The sequence below is a fragment of the Chionomys nivalis genome, chromosome 6 (genome assembly GCF_950005125.1).
Source record: "Chionomys nivalis chromosome 6, mChiNiv1.1, whole genome shotgun sequence".
Classification (NCBI taxonomy): domain Eukaryota; kingdom Metazoa; phylum Chordata; class Mammalia; order Rodentia; family Cricetidae; genus Chionomys; species Chionomys nivalis.
This window is the reverse complement of record NC_080091.1, coordinates 48276339-48295380: the sequence shown is the minus strand read 5'-3', so window position 1 is coordinate 48295380 and position 19042 is coordinate 48276339. Positions and strand designations below refer to the sequence as shown.

The 19042-nt window shown below is 37.6% G+C and overlaps 1 protein-coding gene across 4 annotated transcripts in view; it reads right to left on the bottom strand.

Annotated features, from left to right (window-relative positions):
- Window positions 1-1905: 1905 nt before the first annotated feature.
- Window positions 1906-19042, bottom strand: part of Cpeb2 (cytoplasmic polyadenylation element binding protein 2) — a 49051-nt gene continuing 31914 nt past the window's right edge. For all 4 annotated transcript variants that reach the window (XM_057771375.1, XM_057771376.1, XM_057771377.1 and 1 more), the window contains 6 exons: window positions 14390-14560; window positions 13213-13302; window positions 10402-10520; window positions 10159-10273; window positions 7511-7692; window positions 1906-5891 (listed from right to left, as the gene is read on the bottom strand). In XM_057771375.1, the coding sequence (XP_057627358.1) occupies window positions 5664-5891; window positions 7511-7692; window positions 10159-10273; window positions 10402-10520; window positions 13213-13302; window positions 14390-14560 (905 nt within the window). In that variant the 3' untranslated portion in view covers window positions 1906-5663. The remainder of the gene's footprint in view (window positions 5892-7510; window positions 7693-10158; window positions 10274-10401; window positions 10521-13212; window positions 13303-14389; window positions 14561-19042) is intronic.

Below are 19042 nucleotides of genomic sequence, written 5' to 3'. Positions count from 1 at the left end.
AGACAATGTAACACTTGCTATAATTTAAAATACGTCAGAATAGATGAGAATCTTTGGATTTTACAGGATTTCAAATAGAAAAATCAGTAGCCTGTGTTGAGATAGAACTAAGTGCAAATCCATGTTTTATTTGGGAAGCTATGGCAATTGTGTAGGCTATGGGTGATGGTGGTGATGATGATGTAGGGGCCATAATGGGGGATTGATCATATTGTAGAATATGTGAAAATGTTAACTTTTACATCTTAAAAAACATATGTATGGACATTTTGCCTGAATGTATGTCTGTGCATTTATTGCACGCCTGGTGCCTTTGGAGGCCAGAAGGATGAGGGATACCGAGGCCAGAATTACACATGGTTGTTGAGTAGCCATGCTTGGAATGAATTTGGGTCTTCTAGAAGAGCAGCCAGTGTCTTAACCATTGAGCCAGTTCTCCAGCCCAATTTTATTTTTAAATATAACCATTATTTTTGAATATCCACACATGTATGCAATGCATTTTGGATCATATTCACCCCTACACTCCCCTCCAACTTGTCCTGGGTCACCCTCCATTCCCCCCCCTTTTTTTTTTTTTTGGTAACCCACTGAGTCCAGCCAGTTCTGCCTCTATGTACATGATGTAGCCATGGAGTATAGGCAACCTACCAGGACCACAACCTTGAACTGATATTCCCTCCCGCTTCTCGTGCTGGGTGGGAGACTGTGTGCATGGCCCCTCCCACTGGAAATCTGACTGGCTTGATCTTGTGCAGGGCTTGTGCCTTCAGCAGCAGGCCCTATGGGTTCATGAGTCCAACAGTCCTCTCTCCAAAAGACAGTTGGACCCCAGTCCTCTAAAATCTCTGGCTCTTACAGATTTTTAAAATGTATTTTCATTTTTACTCATGTGTGTCTGTGTATTCCATGTGTGTTCAAGCACCTGCAGAGGCCAGAGAGCATAGGATCCTCTAGAATTGTAGCTACAGGGAGGCAGTTAGGAGGCCTGGGTTCCTTATCTTACATGGGTGCTGGGAACCAAACTTAGGTTCTCTGGAAGAGCACTAAGAGCTATAAACCACCGAGCCACCTGTCCATCCATTTATAGTCTTGTTGTCCCCTCTTCCATGATAACCCCTGAGCCTTGGGAAAGAGGCAGGCTATTGATGCCCTGAAAATAAAACATTTTATTTTGAAATGCATATTATTCTCTCTGGGAGCTGTATACTCAGACAAAACAAAAATCTTCACTATAATCAGTGTTCTAACAAAAGCAATGGATTCTTCCTTTCTCTCTTCCAGAACCACACGTTGGCTTCATGATGGAACTTCAACTTTAGGGTAAGGGACCTGGGCCTCAGGTTGCTCGGCCTATGCATCTCTTCCTTGTTCCTCCTCTACCCACAGGATGTACAGAGATCGGGGAGAAAATGACAAGTGGGTGCACACACAGTGAATCCAAAGCAGCATCATTAGACCTGCTTTTCATTAATTAGCTTTGTTTTTAAAGATTTATTTACAGGTCCGGTTTTAAATGCATGTGCATGCCAGTGCCCCAGCTCCTGTGAATCTGTTGTTAGCTGCCCAACTTAATGTTTGGAACCAAACTGGAGTCCTCTGGAAGAACATCAGTATTCTTAACCTTTGCACTGTCTAGGCAGCCTTGAGTACTGCATCAAGTCAGATAAGGTGACACTTCTGGGGGCACTGTGAGAGATTTCTAAGGTGTGTGAGGGCTAGGTGCAGGAAGGGGCATGAATGCAAAGGGGCTTCCAGGCTTAAATACCGAGGAAGTCTGCATAGTTAGTCCCTGGGGCTTCTCCAAGCTGTATAGGACACTGTGGAGTGGCCTCTGAGCAAACCACCATTTCACTGACCCGACAGTGTGTAAGGTGCGAACTATAAAATAATGTTCCACAGCTATGCCAATAACTTAATAGTTTATTAGTCAGTCAACAATATTACAAATATTTAAAAATTACTTAATATAAATAGTTGGCAGCAAACTATTCCATTACAGAGTTAAATTACCAGTACAACAGACAGACTGGAGATTTAGACACCTGGAAGATAACAATAAAATAAACTAAATTATTTAACAAAAATTTTAAGCTGAAGGCGTTTTACCTAGTATCCATAAAAGCATGGGTTCTCTTTTTATTTAGAAAAAAATAAAAAACGGCTTTAACACCCCATTAGGAATATAAAATAAAATCAACTGAAAATATTAATTTGCATATCAAAGAACCATTTATAGTTACAATCCAAACACTCCATAAACCACTTGTGCGATTCTATACAGAAACTGGGAATTAGAAACTAGTTGCTTTAATATTACAAAGATTTCAGCTCCAAAAATAATTCAACATAAAATAAACTTTAGCAATTAGTGTCATAAAATTATATATTTTCACATAAAAATACAAAATAATATTAATGACAAGAATATGAAAAATTATTCCAAGTATTTTACTACTATTAAAATAAAATAAAACCCAAAAAAACAAAATAGAAATATGCATGAAAAAAGTCTCTCCTTTTGTTAGCAAAACACTATCCAAAATAACTACAATCATTTACATCAGTACAAAGATTTCTGGGTTTAAAAAATAGTTGCAATGACAAAAGGGGCATCTTTTCTGACAGTAAAAAATGACACTGTGGATAAAGTCTGCAAAATATGCAATGAAAAAAATAAATTTGCATTAAAAAGGTTTACACTGTATCTTTATACAAACATTAGAAACAGTATTGCACATCACAACACAGAATCGAGGTTAGTCAGCCTTCCAAAGTGTGTTATATTCAAGTTTTGCGGCATCTGTGAGGAGAGGCTCGTGCAGCCAGATGCAAACAGGGATAAAATATCAAGTGTTTTCCATACACAAATATATAAATGCTAAATGTCTCCTTCTTAACAAAAAGGGTGGACTTTTAAAGTACTTTTTCCTCCACAGTCATTCATACTTTTGGGCAGCAATATGAACATTTAGGGAACACAAATGAAGAAGCTTTGAAATACAAAAATACAATCAAAATTAATAATTTTCTACAAAAATAGTAAAATAAATATGATCTGTAAATTAAAAAAAACTCTAATACAGTGTTCAACAGTTAGAAAATAAGAATGTAGTACATAAAAGGAAAAAATAATCCCCAAACAGAAAAAGAAACAAATTAGAGGTAGGGGTGAGGCAGGGGGAACAAAATATTAGACCAATAAGCTCTGTCCTAACAGAAATGAAGGTGACACAAACCAGCATTTCTGTCGCGGTCACCCTGGTGGGAAAGGGCACCATTTCGTTTCCCTTCATTTCAAAGTTGATTCTGTTTAAGAAGGGAAAATGATTTTCGGCGTCTCCAATTATCACACAATTTATTTTAGAGTTCATTATTTAATACATGAAAAGGCTCTTCAATTTTAAACATTAAGCAGAAATTATGAAAATAAAGTTTAAAAATCTGCGAAATTAAATATCTAAATAATTAACATTGCAAAACTACTGATTTCTTTTCTAAATTCCAAAAATTGAGGTATAGCAAAGGAGATGTCATCAGTCAAAAAAAGTGTGCCATAAAATAGCTGACTGTTGGAAAAATCTCTCACAGAGATATAAAAATAGTGCATAACAAATGTCAAAATGGATCAAGGTCTGGCAGGGCGAGGGTAGAAAAGAATGCTCCAGACACTCTGGAGGGTCATGGGAGTAACAAGTAGGGACACTGACAAATAAACTAGTAAAGAGCTCCTCTGAAAACAGCGTCAACTTCAAACATTAAAAACTTGAGCCACAACCACAATAAAACAGCAGAGTTAGACATGAACCACGTATTTTTACAGTACAAAAAAGCATACCATTGACAACCAATGTTGAGATCAGCACTTTGCTCATGTGAAGGATTGTCCCAAGGGCTTGCTGCACAGGCTATACCCTTGTAATTTTCTCTCTTTAGAGTCAAAAATCTTAGTTCTGCATTAAAATAAAAACAAAACCAAAACCAAAAACATTTACCATTGTGGGGTGCTTTGCTTCCACTGCAGAGTAACTCCTACATTATCAACACAGGGCTAGCTGCGGCTAGGATGCTCTAAAGAGGAAAACCACCACGAACCATGTTCTAGGTCAGAACTGTGCATGTTTCCACGTAACTCCCTCAATAAAGAAAAAAGAAAAAAAAACTGCAAGCAAAGTCATTACTGAAATTCCTTCATCAAAGTTTTAAAAAAGCAATTCTTAACCATTAAGAATAACAATGCTCCATGCAACAGTGACCCCAGTTTAGACAGAAGACCCCATATACATAGGTCAAACATATAAGCAAATTTAAGCCAGATTTCACCATTGTCTTAAAGATAAAATTTTATGCAACTAGCCATCTGTTATATTTTCCCATCTCCATTTTGACTTCACTAGAGTTCTGTGTTCTTCTATAAAACCCTCTTTTTAAGTATGGGCTTCTCATGGGTCTCACATTCGGTGACTGGTTAGCAGTGTGCTGGCCATCTTTGGTTTTTAAAGGATATCTTAACCATGAACTATCAAAGGGGCTAAAATCAACTTTCTTTAAAATTCCTGTGTTTTTCTTTTATTCAATCTTTAATCTATACTATATCACTGCACATGAATTAGAACCGCACATCACAAAATTGCACAGGGATTACAAATATTACATCCAGTCTGCATAAAATCGAATTCCACTACTGACCAGATCACAAAATGGCTGCACTCTCTAATCTAAAACTAATTTGCATATTGTACACATGTAGGACAACATTTTTAACTTGAAGTCACAAGAATGCATGCAAGTTTGCTTTTTTGTAAAGAAACAAATTTTATAATTTGTCCATGCTACCTAGATTCAAGAGAGCTTTTTGAACATTTGCAATACCTCACCTCATTAGTTAATGTCCTAGTGCATGCATATGGTGGACACAGGTTAAGTAAACATGCATTGTTTCACATTCTAAACTATGGCAGTTTCGGCCATATTGTGCTGCCTGCATTTCGTCCGCAATGCAGTGTGTCTCTAACGTTTTCAATCCCGTATTAATAGGTGACATTTACACATAACACCTATATAGCAGCAAAGCTAATACAGCTTGTGATTAAAAATGTTTAAAAATAGCTAATAAATCAGATTATCTTGAGGTATTATTTCTTGCAAGTCAAAATGGAGAGCAACAAAATCAACCCTAATTTTTAGTTTATGTACACACTGAAAACAGCAACAATAAAAATAAGCATTTGTAGCAGACATATTCCATCTTCACTATTATTTTGCTACCTTTGGTAAAGTACTGGGGCAGATCTTGAAGTTAAAAACCCATGTTAAGAAATAAGTGCACGCTTCACCCACTATATAGCAGCAGACTGTGTTGCCCCTACGCAAAACATTCTCATATCTAATTTTAACTTTACATATAAAAATAACTTGGAGAAAATACAAAAAAACATTTTATTTTAACATGAAAATATCACAAAAATTAGTAAGCCTGAGATGTAGGGTTTTGGTGAAAAACAAGAGGCTTGTAGTGTTTGGCTGCTGATAACGATGCATGTATTGAGAGCTGGGTGAGAAGCAGAAGAACGCACTTATCTCTTCTGCAGGTCAGTATCTTCAGCACAGTAAGCCACATGCACCCTTTCTTTCCTTGGTAGACGGAGGCCAGTTTGCTCGACTTAATTCCAGCGGAAGTGGATCTGACGTGGGCGATCAGCACCTTCCTTCACCAATGGCTTATGGAACTCACGTCCTGCACGAGAATGGATATTTGCCCAACAAAACTCACAGTAATACTGTAGGCAAGTGACATTGGCACAAAAAAAGGGGGCAAATTTTCCACCACAGCGTGCGCCCTGGCATTCATCACACATCTGGTCATCCAGCACATATGGCTTTACCTCCACCTACAAAGACAAGAGGTAAAAAAAAATCTCACTGGCATCTGCTTCAGAAAAAAAAAATTGGAATGATTTTAAATGTTTATAATGTTTTAGAGAAAAGTAGCAGTGTCTTGGGGAAACGGCTTTCCCCCACTGGAGGGGAAATGAAAGCCAGCTTGCTTCTGTGCTGACTACATTTGTGTATCGTGTTTCAGGTTCACAATTGGCTGTGAGCTTAAGTGGTTAAACACTAATTCACTGATTTCAACATGTTTCCCTCAGAGGTCATGAAGAGCTATTTAATCCTATTTTCTAAAGAGAGAAAAACACTTTAAAAACTAAAGATCGAAGATATTCTTGTCTCACTTTTGTATCTTTGAAACACCTGTATGCTAACATTAGTCTTTTCAAATTGTGAGCAAAATTCATAAGGGATTATCATGGGAGACAAATATCTTGCTAGATTTTCCTCTCATTCTGATATCATCTGTAAGCTGGTGAAACTCAATAGCCACCAGGACTGCAGCAGCCTTCTCTTTGCAGGCCAGAGCTGCACCTTGCTTGCAGTAGCTGCTGCAAACAAGTCAGAACTGTGACTAATCTGGTCCAGGGCATGTCCAGACCCCATTATAAACTCATAAGAAATAAAGCCCCACTGTGAAGGACTGATTGAGCAGATGATGTCAGGTTTGTGGGGACTCTCTTGACCTGTTTCCACATCTGTAAGTGAGAATGCAGACTCTGCTGGAGTTGGGAAGACTGAACACAGGGAAGGTGTAAGACCCGGGAATTGCTACACTGTGGATCAGTGTCGGCTGCTTTGCTGCAGCAGCCTTGCCTTTTTGTAACCGAGGAACACCCTAGGCTGTTGTCTCTGGCTGGCTGGCTGGCTGGCTGGCTGGCGTCACTGTTTTAGAATCATTACTGATGTACAATTCACAGATTTTGGTGTGAAACTGATATGTAAACGAGCAGCTTTTCTCCTATTTTAGATGGCAATCAGAGCTCATGAGTATTCAGGAGGATGGCTTTCAGCCATCATTCACAGACTTCTATATACGGACCCAATCTATGCGCTAATAAACCAGTGTTTTCAATTTTAGGTCAAATGACTTACAGAAATATACACAGTTTCTGAATTTTAGTTTTTATAAATGAAAACTAGCTCTTAACTAGCACTTCCTGTGGGCCAACTTCTTCTCCAAGTGTCTCTGCACGTGAAGTTCACTGAGTCCTCAAAATAACCTAGAGACTAACTAGCACTTCTTCCCACACTTTAAGTCAGGAAAAGTGCCAGAGAGGGCCGTCTGCCTGAGATTACAGAGCCAATGGCAGACATGGGCTTGGTTCCAGGCACTCTGTCTTGAGCACCAGGTTGTATAAACTGCTCCACAGCTAGACGGATAGCTGGAACCAATAGGCTGATAAAAACTTCTGACATGGCTTTAAAATCACATCTATACTTAATGGCTCTTATGTAATGCTTCAAGTTTAAAATACATTAAGAAATTTCTATTTCAAGGATATAGTGCTAGGAGATAAAGGAAGATAAAAGTGTTTGAGCCATGTTATCAACTCCTTACGATAAAAAGCACCTATACGTATTAAGTGAGACACGGATGACTTCCCGATATGTGACTTACGCGTTTATCAATATCACCATGCTGAAGTTGAACAAATCGAGCACTGATGGCAGCAATATAGCTCTGCTGATTGGAGAAAGCAACTCGCCCAGCACCTTTTGGGTATTTTAGTTCTGGATCTGTATCAATTCCTGCGTAACACACACCACCATACAGCCGGTCCATGATCATAGCAAGTTCCACTTCAAAAGAAAAGACACTCGGGTTGAAGGTGAGAAGACAGTAAATCAACAGTGAGTTAAGAAAACACTAACACAAAGCAGCTGTTAAGAGAAAGCCTGGGAGCCAGAGCTTTGCACAGGCTGGCAGGCATTCGACAACTGAGTTACATCTTAACCCTCACAAACAGAACAACAACCCTATACCACTTCTTACTGTAGAGTTACACGCATTACCACCACATGCACTGTCTAATAATCTGGTGTGAGACAGAGTTTCATGTTCTGTTTCACCTGCCTATCCATCTCATACACACTCTTCAGAGAAGGACACTGCTTTGGCACCTCCTCCTCTCTCCCATAGCTCAGCTTTCTTCTCAAACTCATTTCAACAAGCATGGGTCTTTTCCTTTCTTAAGAACAATTCCCTCTTCCTACAAGAGAATCTTGTTCTCTCTGACAGAGCATGCAGGTTGGAAGGGAAACACAGTATGATGAGGGAGGCCAGACCAGCTCAATCACCCTGGTGACCAATGGGTAACGGATTTTGTAGCCAGATTGGCCCCATACCTATCCGTACAACCCTTAACGATTAGATCATCACCCTGTGACTCCACTTTAATTGATCTTTTCAAGATCAACTTTCCCATCTTAGAAGTCCAGTGCTCAATCTTCCTGCTGGCAGCACTGACCATAGCTAATCTATTACTTTGTCTGGAAATATTTTTTTGCATATGAATTGCAAGGCATTTGATTCTGCTGATAATTCACTTCACTGGTGACCTTTTAGCCTCATTTTTCAACGTCAGAGCAACGTCAGGCTCTGTACCTTTGTCTACACTTGGGTTTGGGTGATCCCATTTGATGTCACGTATTCAAATATCATCTGTGGATCTGAAGTTGTATCTGAATTCCATACTCACAACGCAACTATCCACCAGACAATTTCTTGTGATACTGCAATACATAGCATGCTAAAAAGAACCACAGATGAACACATTCTTCCTCTACTTAATGAAACATGATCTGATGAGTTTTCATTGACTCAGCTGGGTAAGCAACAGAGTTTCTGCCTTCACCCTTCATTTTCACTATACAGATAATCTCATAGACTTGCTTTTCAGAACATAGTGACAATCCAATTTGCCCACTTCCATCAGTCAGGTCTGCTTTAAAAATCCAGTATTTTTCATCTGGTTAATGGAAACAAGCTTATCTGCTTGTCTTCAATCCTTCCTCTCCCATTTATTTTCAAAAGACTAGAAATAACTATTTTTTAAACGTTATACTAGATAGTACATTGTTTAGTTGAAATTTCCACTGCAGATTTCTGAATGGGACCATGAACTTATATTCATAGCCAAAATTCCAATCTCCTTTAACTTGCCCCTCCTTTGCTGTTTCTCATAGTTAGTTACAAGTCATCATCAACCACCCAGCAGCAGTTTCTGCCTAAGGATTCAAATATCAGACCAAGTGCTTCTTTCTCTACCCCCACTAGCAATCCCATACAGAGGCCCGGACCTGACCTACCATTATTTATTTACTCAGTCTCTTCTTCTTCATGAATCATCAGCTTATCTCATCTTTCCAAAACCAGGCCTATGTGATTATGTATCTCTTCGACTTAAACGACTCTCTTGTTTTAAGGATCAACATCAATTAGTCTATTAGACTTGCATGATCTAACTTCTGTTGATTTCTTCCAATATCATTCTGTATCTCTTCCATAACTCTATGCACCCTAGGTCATCTGGTCTACGCCTTATGCAGTCCCCCCATGAATATCCTCTGCTGCTCTGCACTTGACTTCCAAACATGCCGTTCACTCTGTCATTGAAACACACTCTTCACAATGCTCCTGTTGTCCAAGCTCTCTTCAGTTTTTAAAATCAGCTTAAATATTTTTAAGATATCACACCATAGTATATTCTAAATATGGACATACCACATTCATATATTTATAAATAAATATATGAATATATAAAGACACATACATGCATTTCTTTTTTTTTTTAATTTCTATTTTTTTTTATTAAAAATAGATTCTTTTTTCACATACTATATCATGATAATAGTTCCCTCCCTACTCTTCCAAAATCCTCTCCACATCATATCTCATCCTGTCTCTCACAATCATCTTTCTTTGCAGCAGTTATCACATTCTTCATCAAGCGTTTACACGTGTAACATTAATTTGTATCTCCCTGACTTGAAGAGGCTGCTTTCAGAGACAGCAATCACTAGCTCCTTCAGATGGTGTGACACTACATAGCACGAGCATTCAGTAAATACTCAGACGTATAATTACACCCCACCTGACAGCCTGCAGAGTTTTGGTTACTAGCTACTGAGAAACAGAACTTTGTAACTCCTTCATTTAAAATACTAAGTTCAGTTAACTCAAATGCAGAAAAATGCATACTTCCTTAGATACCAAAATCAACAAGAAGAGAAGACAAATTTGTTTGACTTAGGGAGTCTACTTACCAGCCCTTAATGGCCTAGGAACACCTCCAACAAAAATTGTTTTTCTGGGATCCAAAGGCTGAGAACCATCCATGACGAAATCACTATCACTTAAATTCCAAGGACGGATTTGAACCTGTGGAGAAAATTATTCATTTTACTGTTTAAAATTGTTAGTGCAGTCTTAATTTTTAAAGCAGTAATTTAAAAATACTGTTTGAACAGCCGCCTTTACAGGCCACAGTTCATGTGCTGTTTACTTACAGGCTTGTCCTTGATTGTAGGGCTGGAAACACACAAGTAGAGCTTTCCATCTTCTTCAATGCAAGCATCAATGAGTGCCTGAACTGAGCTCTCTTCTTGAAAGAGGAGGAATGCATAGCCTGGAATAACCATAAAAAATGATGCATGTCAAGTTAAGTGACTTTACCTCAATATAAGTAATGTTAAGATACATAAAGCCAATCAAATAGGTTTGAATCATTCCTTTTCCACAGAGAACATAATATCCCATCTCTCTCTCTCCTTTTCTCCTCTCCCCTCTCTCCTCTCTCTCCTCCTCCTCCTCCTTCTTCTTCCTCTCTCTCTCTCTCTCTCTCTCTCTCTCTCTCTCTCTCTCTCTCTCTCTCTCTCTCTCACACACACACACACACACACACACACACACACACAACAATATTGCAGGGCAGAGGCACAAAAACTTCATGACAAGAGAACACTGTACAGAGAGGTCCTGGAGCAGACAGTACTATGGGACTGGGAAGAGGATGAGGAATAACAGAAGCAGCGAGAGAGATGTGTTTAGCAAGAGAGATGTGTTTAGGAACTGGTTGTGCTTTCAGAGACTGCTGGTGTCCAGACCACAGCAACAAGGGAGAGAACACAGCACGTAGCTGCAGAAGAGAGACTGGAGCAATCTAGGTGGGGATGGGTGGGAGCTTATAGGTGCCTTATCCAGACTTGTTAATCCTCCCAGCCATGAGACTCTTTTTCTAGACCTGTTTTAATGATATTAAACTAAAAATTCTTCAATGTATTCTTCTTTACTCTTGACTATGGATAATTTGCCGTTTGTAGTTCTGAATGAGCAATAACATCAGCTCTTCTTTACCCTTTCTTCCTATTATTGGGAATATAACCTCCTTTCCCCAGGAAACGTATCCTTGATCACATGACTTGTACAGGAGCATAAGCATGGCAGGGACTTCTGTGTAGCAATGAGCCACAGAATTATCCTAGCAGTAAGTGATCCAAGCAACTACATTTATTCCTCACATTTACCCTTTTAAAAAATTATTTTTAGCTAGTTGATTAAGTAGCAGGTTTCCTTAGGGCAATTCACACACATTTGGGCATTGCTGACCACCACGCCTCCAAAGCCCTTACTACTCTCCCTGCTCTCACCCCACTCCAGCCCTTTCACCAGGGCTTCTCCTTTCACTCCCCTGACGCCTCTTTCCCTTTCCCATCTCATGGCCCCTTTCTAGTTTTCTGACTGCTATATGCATCCATTTCCACATAAATATAGACATACTAAAAATTAGAACCTAGATCTACATATGAAGGAGACAGTGGCATTTGTCTTTCTTGCTAAGTAACCTCACTTAATATATTTTTTACTTCCACATATTTTTCCAAAATTTTCTTAATTTAACTTTTCTTTCTGGTTGAATAAAAGTCTACTGTGTACTTGAATGTCATTTTCATTATCTCTCCGCCAGGTGAGAGAGAGCCAGACTAATTCCCTTTCTCACTCTCATAAACAGAGCAGCAGTAAACAAGAACATGTAAGCCGTCTGTGAGGTTTAGACAAAGCCCTCTGGGTGCATGCCAGGTAGTGGCACAACTGGATCAAATGATAACTCTATTTTTTATATTTTGAGAAATCTCTGCACTGATTTACTTGATGGCTGCCCTGGATGTGCTCTGTCACCAATATGAGTGGGCTCTTCTTTCCCACATCCCTACAAGCATTTGCTTCTTTTCTTGATGATAGTCATTCTTTATTAGAGTGAGATGAGATCTCAAAGTACTTTTAATTTGCATTTCTCTGATGATTAAACTGCTGAATGCTTTGTAAGTTACTTATTGTTCATTTGTACTTTTTTTTTTAAAGAAATCTATTCACTTTCTAAGTCCATATTTTGGTTTGGTCTTGTGCTTTCTTGTTGGTCTGTTGAGTTCTCTGTGTATTTTTCATGATATTAATCCTATGCCACAGGTAAAGTTGTGAAGATTTTCCTTCCATTCTCTAGCTGAAGGCCATCCCTTCACTTGGTTGTTTCCTTCATTGCACAGGATTTTTTTTTTTTTTTTTTTTTTTAAATTTCACTAGGATGATGGCCTGTTTTCCAAGCAACTGAAGTCTCACTGACGAAGTGTGTATCCATGCTCCTAGGCTGGTGTGCTTTGCTTCTTCGTCCTCTGGCGGTTTACTCTTTTATAAACACTCGACAGCGAGTTACAGATGCTCCCAGTGCTGTGTCACATCATCACCTGCTTGTGTATTTCTTGTAAATTATGTAAACGGTTTTATTTTATAGAATGTAAACGAATCACTTCATGTGCATCTTGATCTCATAGAATAGAAAATAAGTTTGAATCCGTGTAACTTTAGACTAATGCTTTAGGCAGAGACATATTCAAACACATACTCATTTGAATTTATTAAATCATTAGAAAATGTTGAGGAAAGTGTATCAAATCTTATGACTCCTTAACAGCTTCAAGTGAAACTGGAGCAGTTCTTAAAATTGCTCTGCCTCACTCCACTCAGACTGACGGTCTCTACAAAGATTAATTTTAAAACAACTTTTATTCATTATCTGTATGGAGGTCAGAAAAAAACTTTGAGGAGCCCGTTCTCTCCTTTTCCCTTTCTACGGGACCTAAGGTTGAACTTAGGCTTGTGTGGCGAGAGCCCTTACTGGATAAGCCATCTCCTCAGTCCATAAATCATTAGTATTTATAGAAAGGTACTTATGCTCAATTCTAAAAGAAGGCCCCAAATAAGTAATTGATATTATTTCTTTTGCTCTCATACAACTTCACAAATATTAGTAATAAACCTCTTACCTTTTGGTGGAAAGTAGGATTTGCTTTCTGCTTTATGGGGCCAGTCTACTACCAAAGGTCCAAATCTTCTGAAGCTGGCAGTGATCTCATCTTAGAAAAGTACAGAACGTGCATCACAAGTTAGTGCTAATAATTCATTCCAAGAAACCCCGTGTTTCTAAGTACCTGGAAGACTTATGTCTAAAGAGTCAAATACCTTAAGATTAACTCTAATGTAAAAAGAAAATAGATCTTTACTAAAACACTATATAAAATTTCACTGTTGTAGTCAAAATAAATTCATTCTTAAGCAGCACACTAGCTAGACTAAGGTATTCAATATGAATCCTATTATTTCATACATCACCTGAATACTAACAACTTTATAGTATACCCAATCAGACTAGCGCTGGGCTGAAACATGCCATTATTATCAAGTTAATTAAAACAGCTATTGGTGTTCACAAGTGAAACCATGTTCATGTGAGGATAAGGTCTACTGAAACAAGACTAGCTATAATGTCAGTAAAACATGCCACTGCTAATATAACCCAGGCAATTTCATTGACATTAAAATACTGTATGTTCAATTTCAATGATATAGTCTATGTTAAGCTGATGAATATGCAGAATATATTTGCAAATATATGAACAATAACTGAAAATATTCTCTAAATGTATCAATATCTTCTCCGTAGGCTATTAACAAATGGGTAGATTTCTCATGACATTATAAGCATAGTTTAAATATTTTTTAACTTCTACTTTAAATTATTTTTCTGTATTACTACATATTAACTAACATTTGAATAGTACTAATTTCCTATTTTATGTTTTATTTCTACTTCCTTATTGGATTTCATACTGTGTTCCTGTATCTTTAAGTAAATTGATAAATTTCAAGAAATTTAACCTTTGATTTTTGCACACTACAGATAGAGATTCATAGTTGGTTCCATCTATTGCACTGTGTATGTGTGCAAAGGAATGCCATGTGTGTGTTACAGTCACACAGATATTGGCATGTGTGTTCCGCATTAAACATTAGGATATCGGCTAGAACATAGAGACCTTCAAAAATGCTCACAGTGATGATGCATATGCTAAAATTCACAAGAACTTCAAAGTACTTGTTCAAATAATTGAACTCAAAAATCCCATTTTACTACATTTTGTTTTAAAGGCTGGATGAACTTACCTTCATCAATATCTGGAGGAAGCCCACCAACAAAAACTTTTCGAGAGAAGCGTTCTATTCGTTCTCCATTTTGATGAGCTGAATAACATGTGGGTGAATTTAAAACACCAACTTGATCACTGTGACCATCGTCTAACAAGCTATCATCTATTGGAAACAGGGACGATCGACCTAAAATACAAGGACAAATATAAACTCAATCTCTTATTAAAAATGACAAAACAAAGGCAAGCAAACAGATGACAAACGTAAGGGGTTAGACACTAAGCTAACAGTGTCATAAAAATGAATGGAAATGCAGACAGCAGAACAGCAAGGTTCAAGAGAGAAGTGACTCAAGTAAGATCTAGAGATAAACAGTCACTGAGCTGAGGAAGTGGGTCAGGAACAGAGGCTTGTCTAGCACAGATGAGAGTACAAGTCCATCCCCGGCAACAAAAGCAAAAGAAATAGAGTCACATGACAATGGCTATAGCACAAAAGAGACAATAAATTTGCTACCTCATTTCAAATGTTTATGGATAGCAGAAAGAGCCTAATGTATAGGAATCAGGCCTGAATGTGTAACTAAATTCTTTAGAAACTAGTGGTAAAAAGGAAACAGTGTAAGTTAAATAGGCAAGAGGACATTATGAAAGAAAAAAAAATCACCACCACCAACAACAACAAAATAACTCCAAAAAAAAACCACTTAGGATGCTATAGTAAGCAGCAAGCCCTATGTGTCTATAGGTCTTGAAATAATTTATCACATATGATAATCATATGACTATGTAGAGGGGACTTATGCAAAGAACAGCATCTTAGTTCCTATTTGAGCCCACTCTTTATTAATGCATCCCTTTAAGGGCATGTCTTGTCTAACCTTATTAATTAATGCTGATGCCCTGTATGCTCACACACAATAAAATAACTCAACAAAATATAGTACCTTGCCCTCAAGAAATGCACACATAGGCAAGGCAAGATCTATACATGTAAGGATGGCAGCTATCTCTAAGAAATTCTACAAATGCTTCAAAGGCAGTAGACTAGACGGAAGCAATAGTGTACTGAATACCATGGTAAGTTCTAGGTAACAACTGACTGAAACATGCCAGACATAATAAGGATGAGAAAGAAAGCCAGAAGCCCAAACAGCACCATGAAAGAAGCATCAGAGAGGTCAGGAGGGAAAAAGGAAAGGTAAGCAAATTGATATGATAATTTCAAGAAATAAAAACTGTTTGAGGGTATACCAACATTTGTTGGTAGCAATCTTAAGAAGCTGGGTGGCTGCCACATGTAGTGCTATGTTGTATTGTACATGTTTAGTACAATACAGATATCAAATGAAGCTTAGTCTTCAGAAATGTATTAGAGAAGGGAAAAGCTAACAATGCAGAAAAACTGTTCTTTGAAGATTAAATCATGGATATATTTTTAGAACAAAGAGACAAGTGTACACTCTAATAACATATACCTTAATCTAGAAATAAATGCTTAATTAAAATATGATTAACAAGTTACCATCTTGAAATATCTGACTCATGATGTGATATAAATAAAGTTAGGATTATGGCATCTTGTGGAGAATTAAATGAGGAAGAAGGGGAGAGCTACATACTTATAAAAATAAACAAGCCAGTCTAAAATGGAGTCACCAGGGAAAAAAGCCACACAGGCTAAAGATTCTACAAAGCTGACTGACTGAGTATGGAAAGCTGGAATAGCCTCTACAAACCTAAACTAATCATATGCATCAGACAGCATCTGATGCTGTCTACAGCAGACATCTCTCACTTTGCTGTAAAATACCTTTTGATACAGCATAGTATAGGTCCACTAAGGAAAACTAGTTTCTTCTCGTCATGAAGATGGAATCTCTGGCCTGGGTGAAGAACTTCCTCCAAGATACCCAAAACATAAACAAATTAATCCAATTGTGCCACCTGGCTAAAGTTCACCCCTCAGTAGGTGGGTTTACTTCAAGCTAACACTACAGAGACTGGTGGACTAATCAGCCTTTTAATGAGATAATAAACTTTTCCTTCCCAGAATCGCTTCCCCCAATCCCTTATGGGATGTCATCAAGTTTGTCTGGGTCTGTGCAGCAGACTTAAAAGTGTAATAATTTCAATTTTTTTCTTCTTTTCCCACTGCTCGCCCAGATCCAAATATGAATTTTCCGGTACTTGGGGTTCCTTACACTTTCTCTGCAGATTCTGTCCCCACTAAGGGCTTGTCCACTCCTTATTGCATTAACTAAAGATCCTGGCTATTTCCCTTCTCCACTTCTCTTCCACTGGACAGCTGCTGAGATTATGGCTTGCCTTCCCTAGGGACTTTCTTTCAAACTCCAATGAAATTGTTCTCTTTGAATAAACCTTGCTTTTGCTTGATTTTCCATTTTTATTTGGTTTTTAATTCTTTAGTCTTCAGACAAAACAAACTCATTCCTGCACCCCTACAAGGTACCACTGCCTGATTACTGCCACCAATTTACTTAACTTCCTTAGTTCTGTGACTATGAAAGCCACCTAAGGTCTCCTACACTAGCACATACCAGTTGAGGCAATCTCAATTAGTGTTCCTGGGCTTTGCCCATTCATATTTGGTTCCTAAATGAACTATCTCATTCTCCTTTTGAGGTGAGAACTGTTTTTGCTGCAGACACTAACTAGATATATGTTGGATATAACTAGGAAGAAAGAACCTCCAGGAAACAGGAACTACTCCACAGATGATTTCAACTGAAATAAGACGTTCTGAAAGAGACCTATGTTGAGTAACAGTTTAAATTTCAAAATTTTCTGTTATCAGAAATAGGGGACAGTAAGAGATAAATATCTATAATTTCTTTGTGATCAATGGAAAAGTTCTTCAACAAAAAATTATAGATCAAATATCCTTTCTCTGAAATACTTGGACAAGGAATGGTTCTTGTTTTATTATTTCTTAGAACTTGAATTTTCTGACTAAGAGTACTCATCTTCTCTGTCTCCCTTCCTCCCTCGCTTTCTTCCCTCCCTCCACCTGCCCTTTTTTCCTTCCTCCCTTCATCCTTTCTTCGTTTTTCTCCCTCAATAAAATGACCACCAACAATATCCATTAAACATTAATGAATTGTGAATTAATCACTCAACTTATCTTACCTTAATTGAATAATTCTATATTTTAAAAAGAATAAGATGAGTAGGGAAACAACTGCTTAGATTTTAAGGAAATTAAGATGATTATCCAAATGCTGGACTGAACTTAGACATGCTAATATTTTGCACACAGGATCATTTGAAGTGTTTTTTATACAAAATTAGCAATCCATAAATACAATAAAAAATCCTAAAAGAATTTTTTTCTTGGGAAAAAACACAGATCACAAATATTTAGAATCTAAACAGTAATAAGAGGTGACCCAAAGTGACTTAAGATATTTCCTAACTATAACGTGGTACATATACTTCATGGTAAATGTGCTGCAACCTTAACATTCACTCAGTAACTAAGTATTGTGTTGCTCTAACTGTGTACAGCATGTACAATCCATTAACTAAAGCTCGGATGAACAAGGGAGGCAACAGAATGGCTGAGAATATTTCACATACTGGCCACACTCATATGAATCTTCATTTTTAGGAAACAATGATTGCTTTCTCTCAAAAGGTCATAAAAACAATGCATTTTAATACTCACTTTAAAGAGTAATAATATATAAATCATTGATTTAAAGATATAAGTATATGAAAATATACTCCAAGTTTATCATTCTTATTAGGAAAATGCAAGCTAGATGCTCAATGATATTGGTACTAATGTTGATGGCCTACTCCCTGCTCTCATCTCATCCACCTGTGTGGGCAGTATGTGCGCAACACATGTGCACGTCAGGGAAGCTGATGCTGATGCTTTGCTAACACACTCAGATTTGGTTCTACTTGATTTTTCAGATTTTGAATTTATTCTAGAATGTAAGAATAGACATTTCTTAACATATCAATGAGGAGATATGCAAGGGAAACATATCTGTACAAATCAAAGAATTTATAGATTGACTCTAAGCACAATTGACTTTTATAGATTGTACCATAATCTTATTTGTAGAATGTTGTGAAATTTTAAAAATACGAAAGCACAGAAATTTAAAATTAATGGGAATCTGAATATTCTTCTTCTAGGATGGAAGCAGTAAATACCCTCTAATGTGATGCAAATTTCCTTTTTTTTTTTTTTTAATCAGTACTTTTGAGTACTGCCAATTCAAGCAACCAGTCTTTTACCGGGCATGTTTCTTCAAAGAAGGACAAAAATCTACTACTTAATGTACAATGATTATTTTAAGACATTTTGCCCCTATAATAGTTTGCCCCCTTTCTTACTTGCCTTAAAATTAAGTACACTGGAATTTTGCCTTCTTTAAAAATTGGTGTGGCAGGGTACAGTTTGCAGAACAGACTCTCTGGAGCTGTAAATTACGTTTTACAAGCAGTATACTCTGCTACAATTCAACTCTGCTATCATGTAGCTCCAGGGTGACCAAAGTAGGAAACAAACGAAACAAGACAAATAATAAACAAAAATAGTAGATAATGCCAGTGCTGCTGTCAAATCTAAACACTGCAGAAACACAGGAGGCTGTGTCCTCAGGCCAAGGCCGGGCATCCTTCTAGGCAGCTA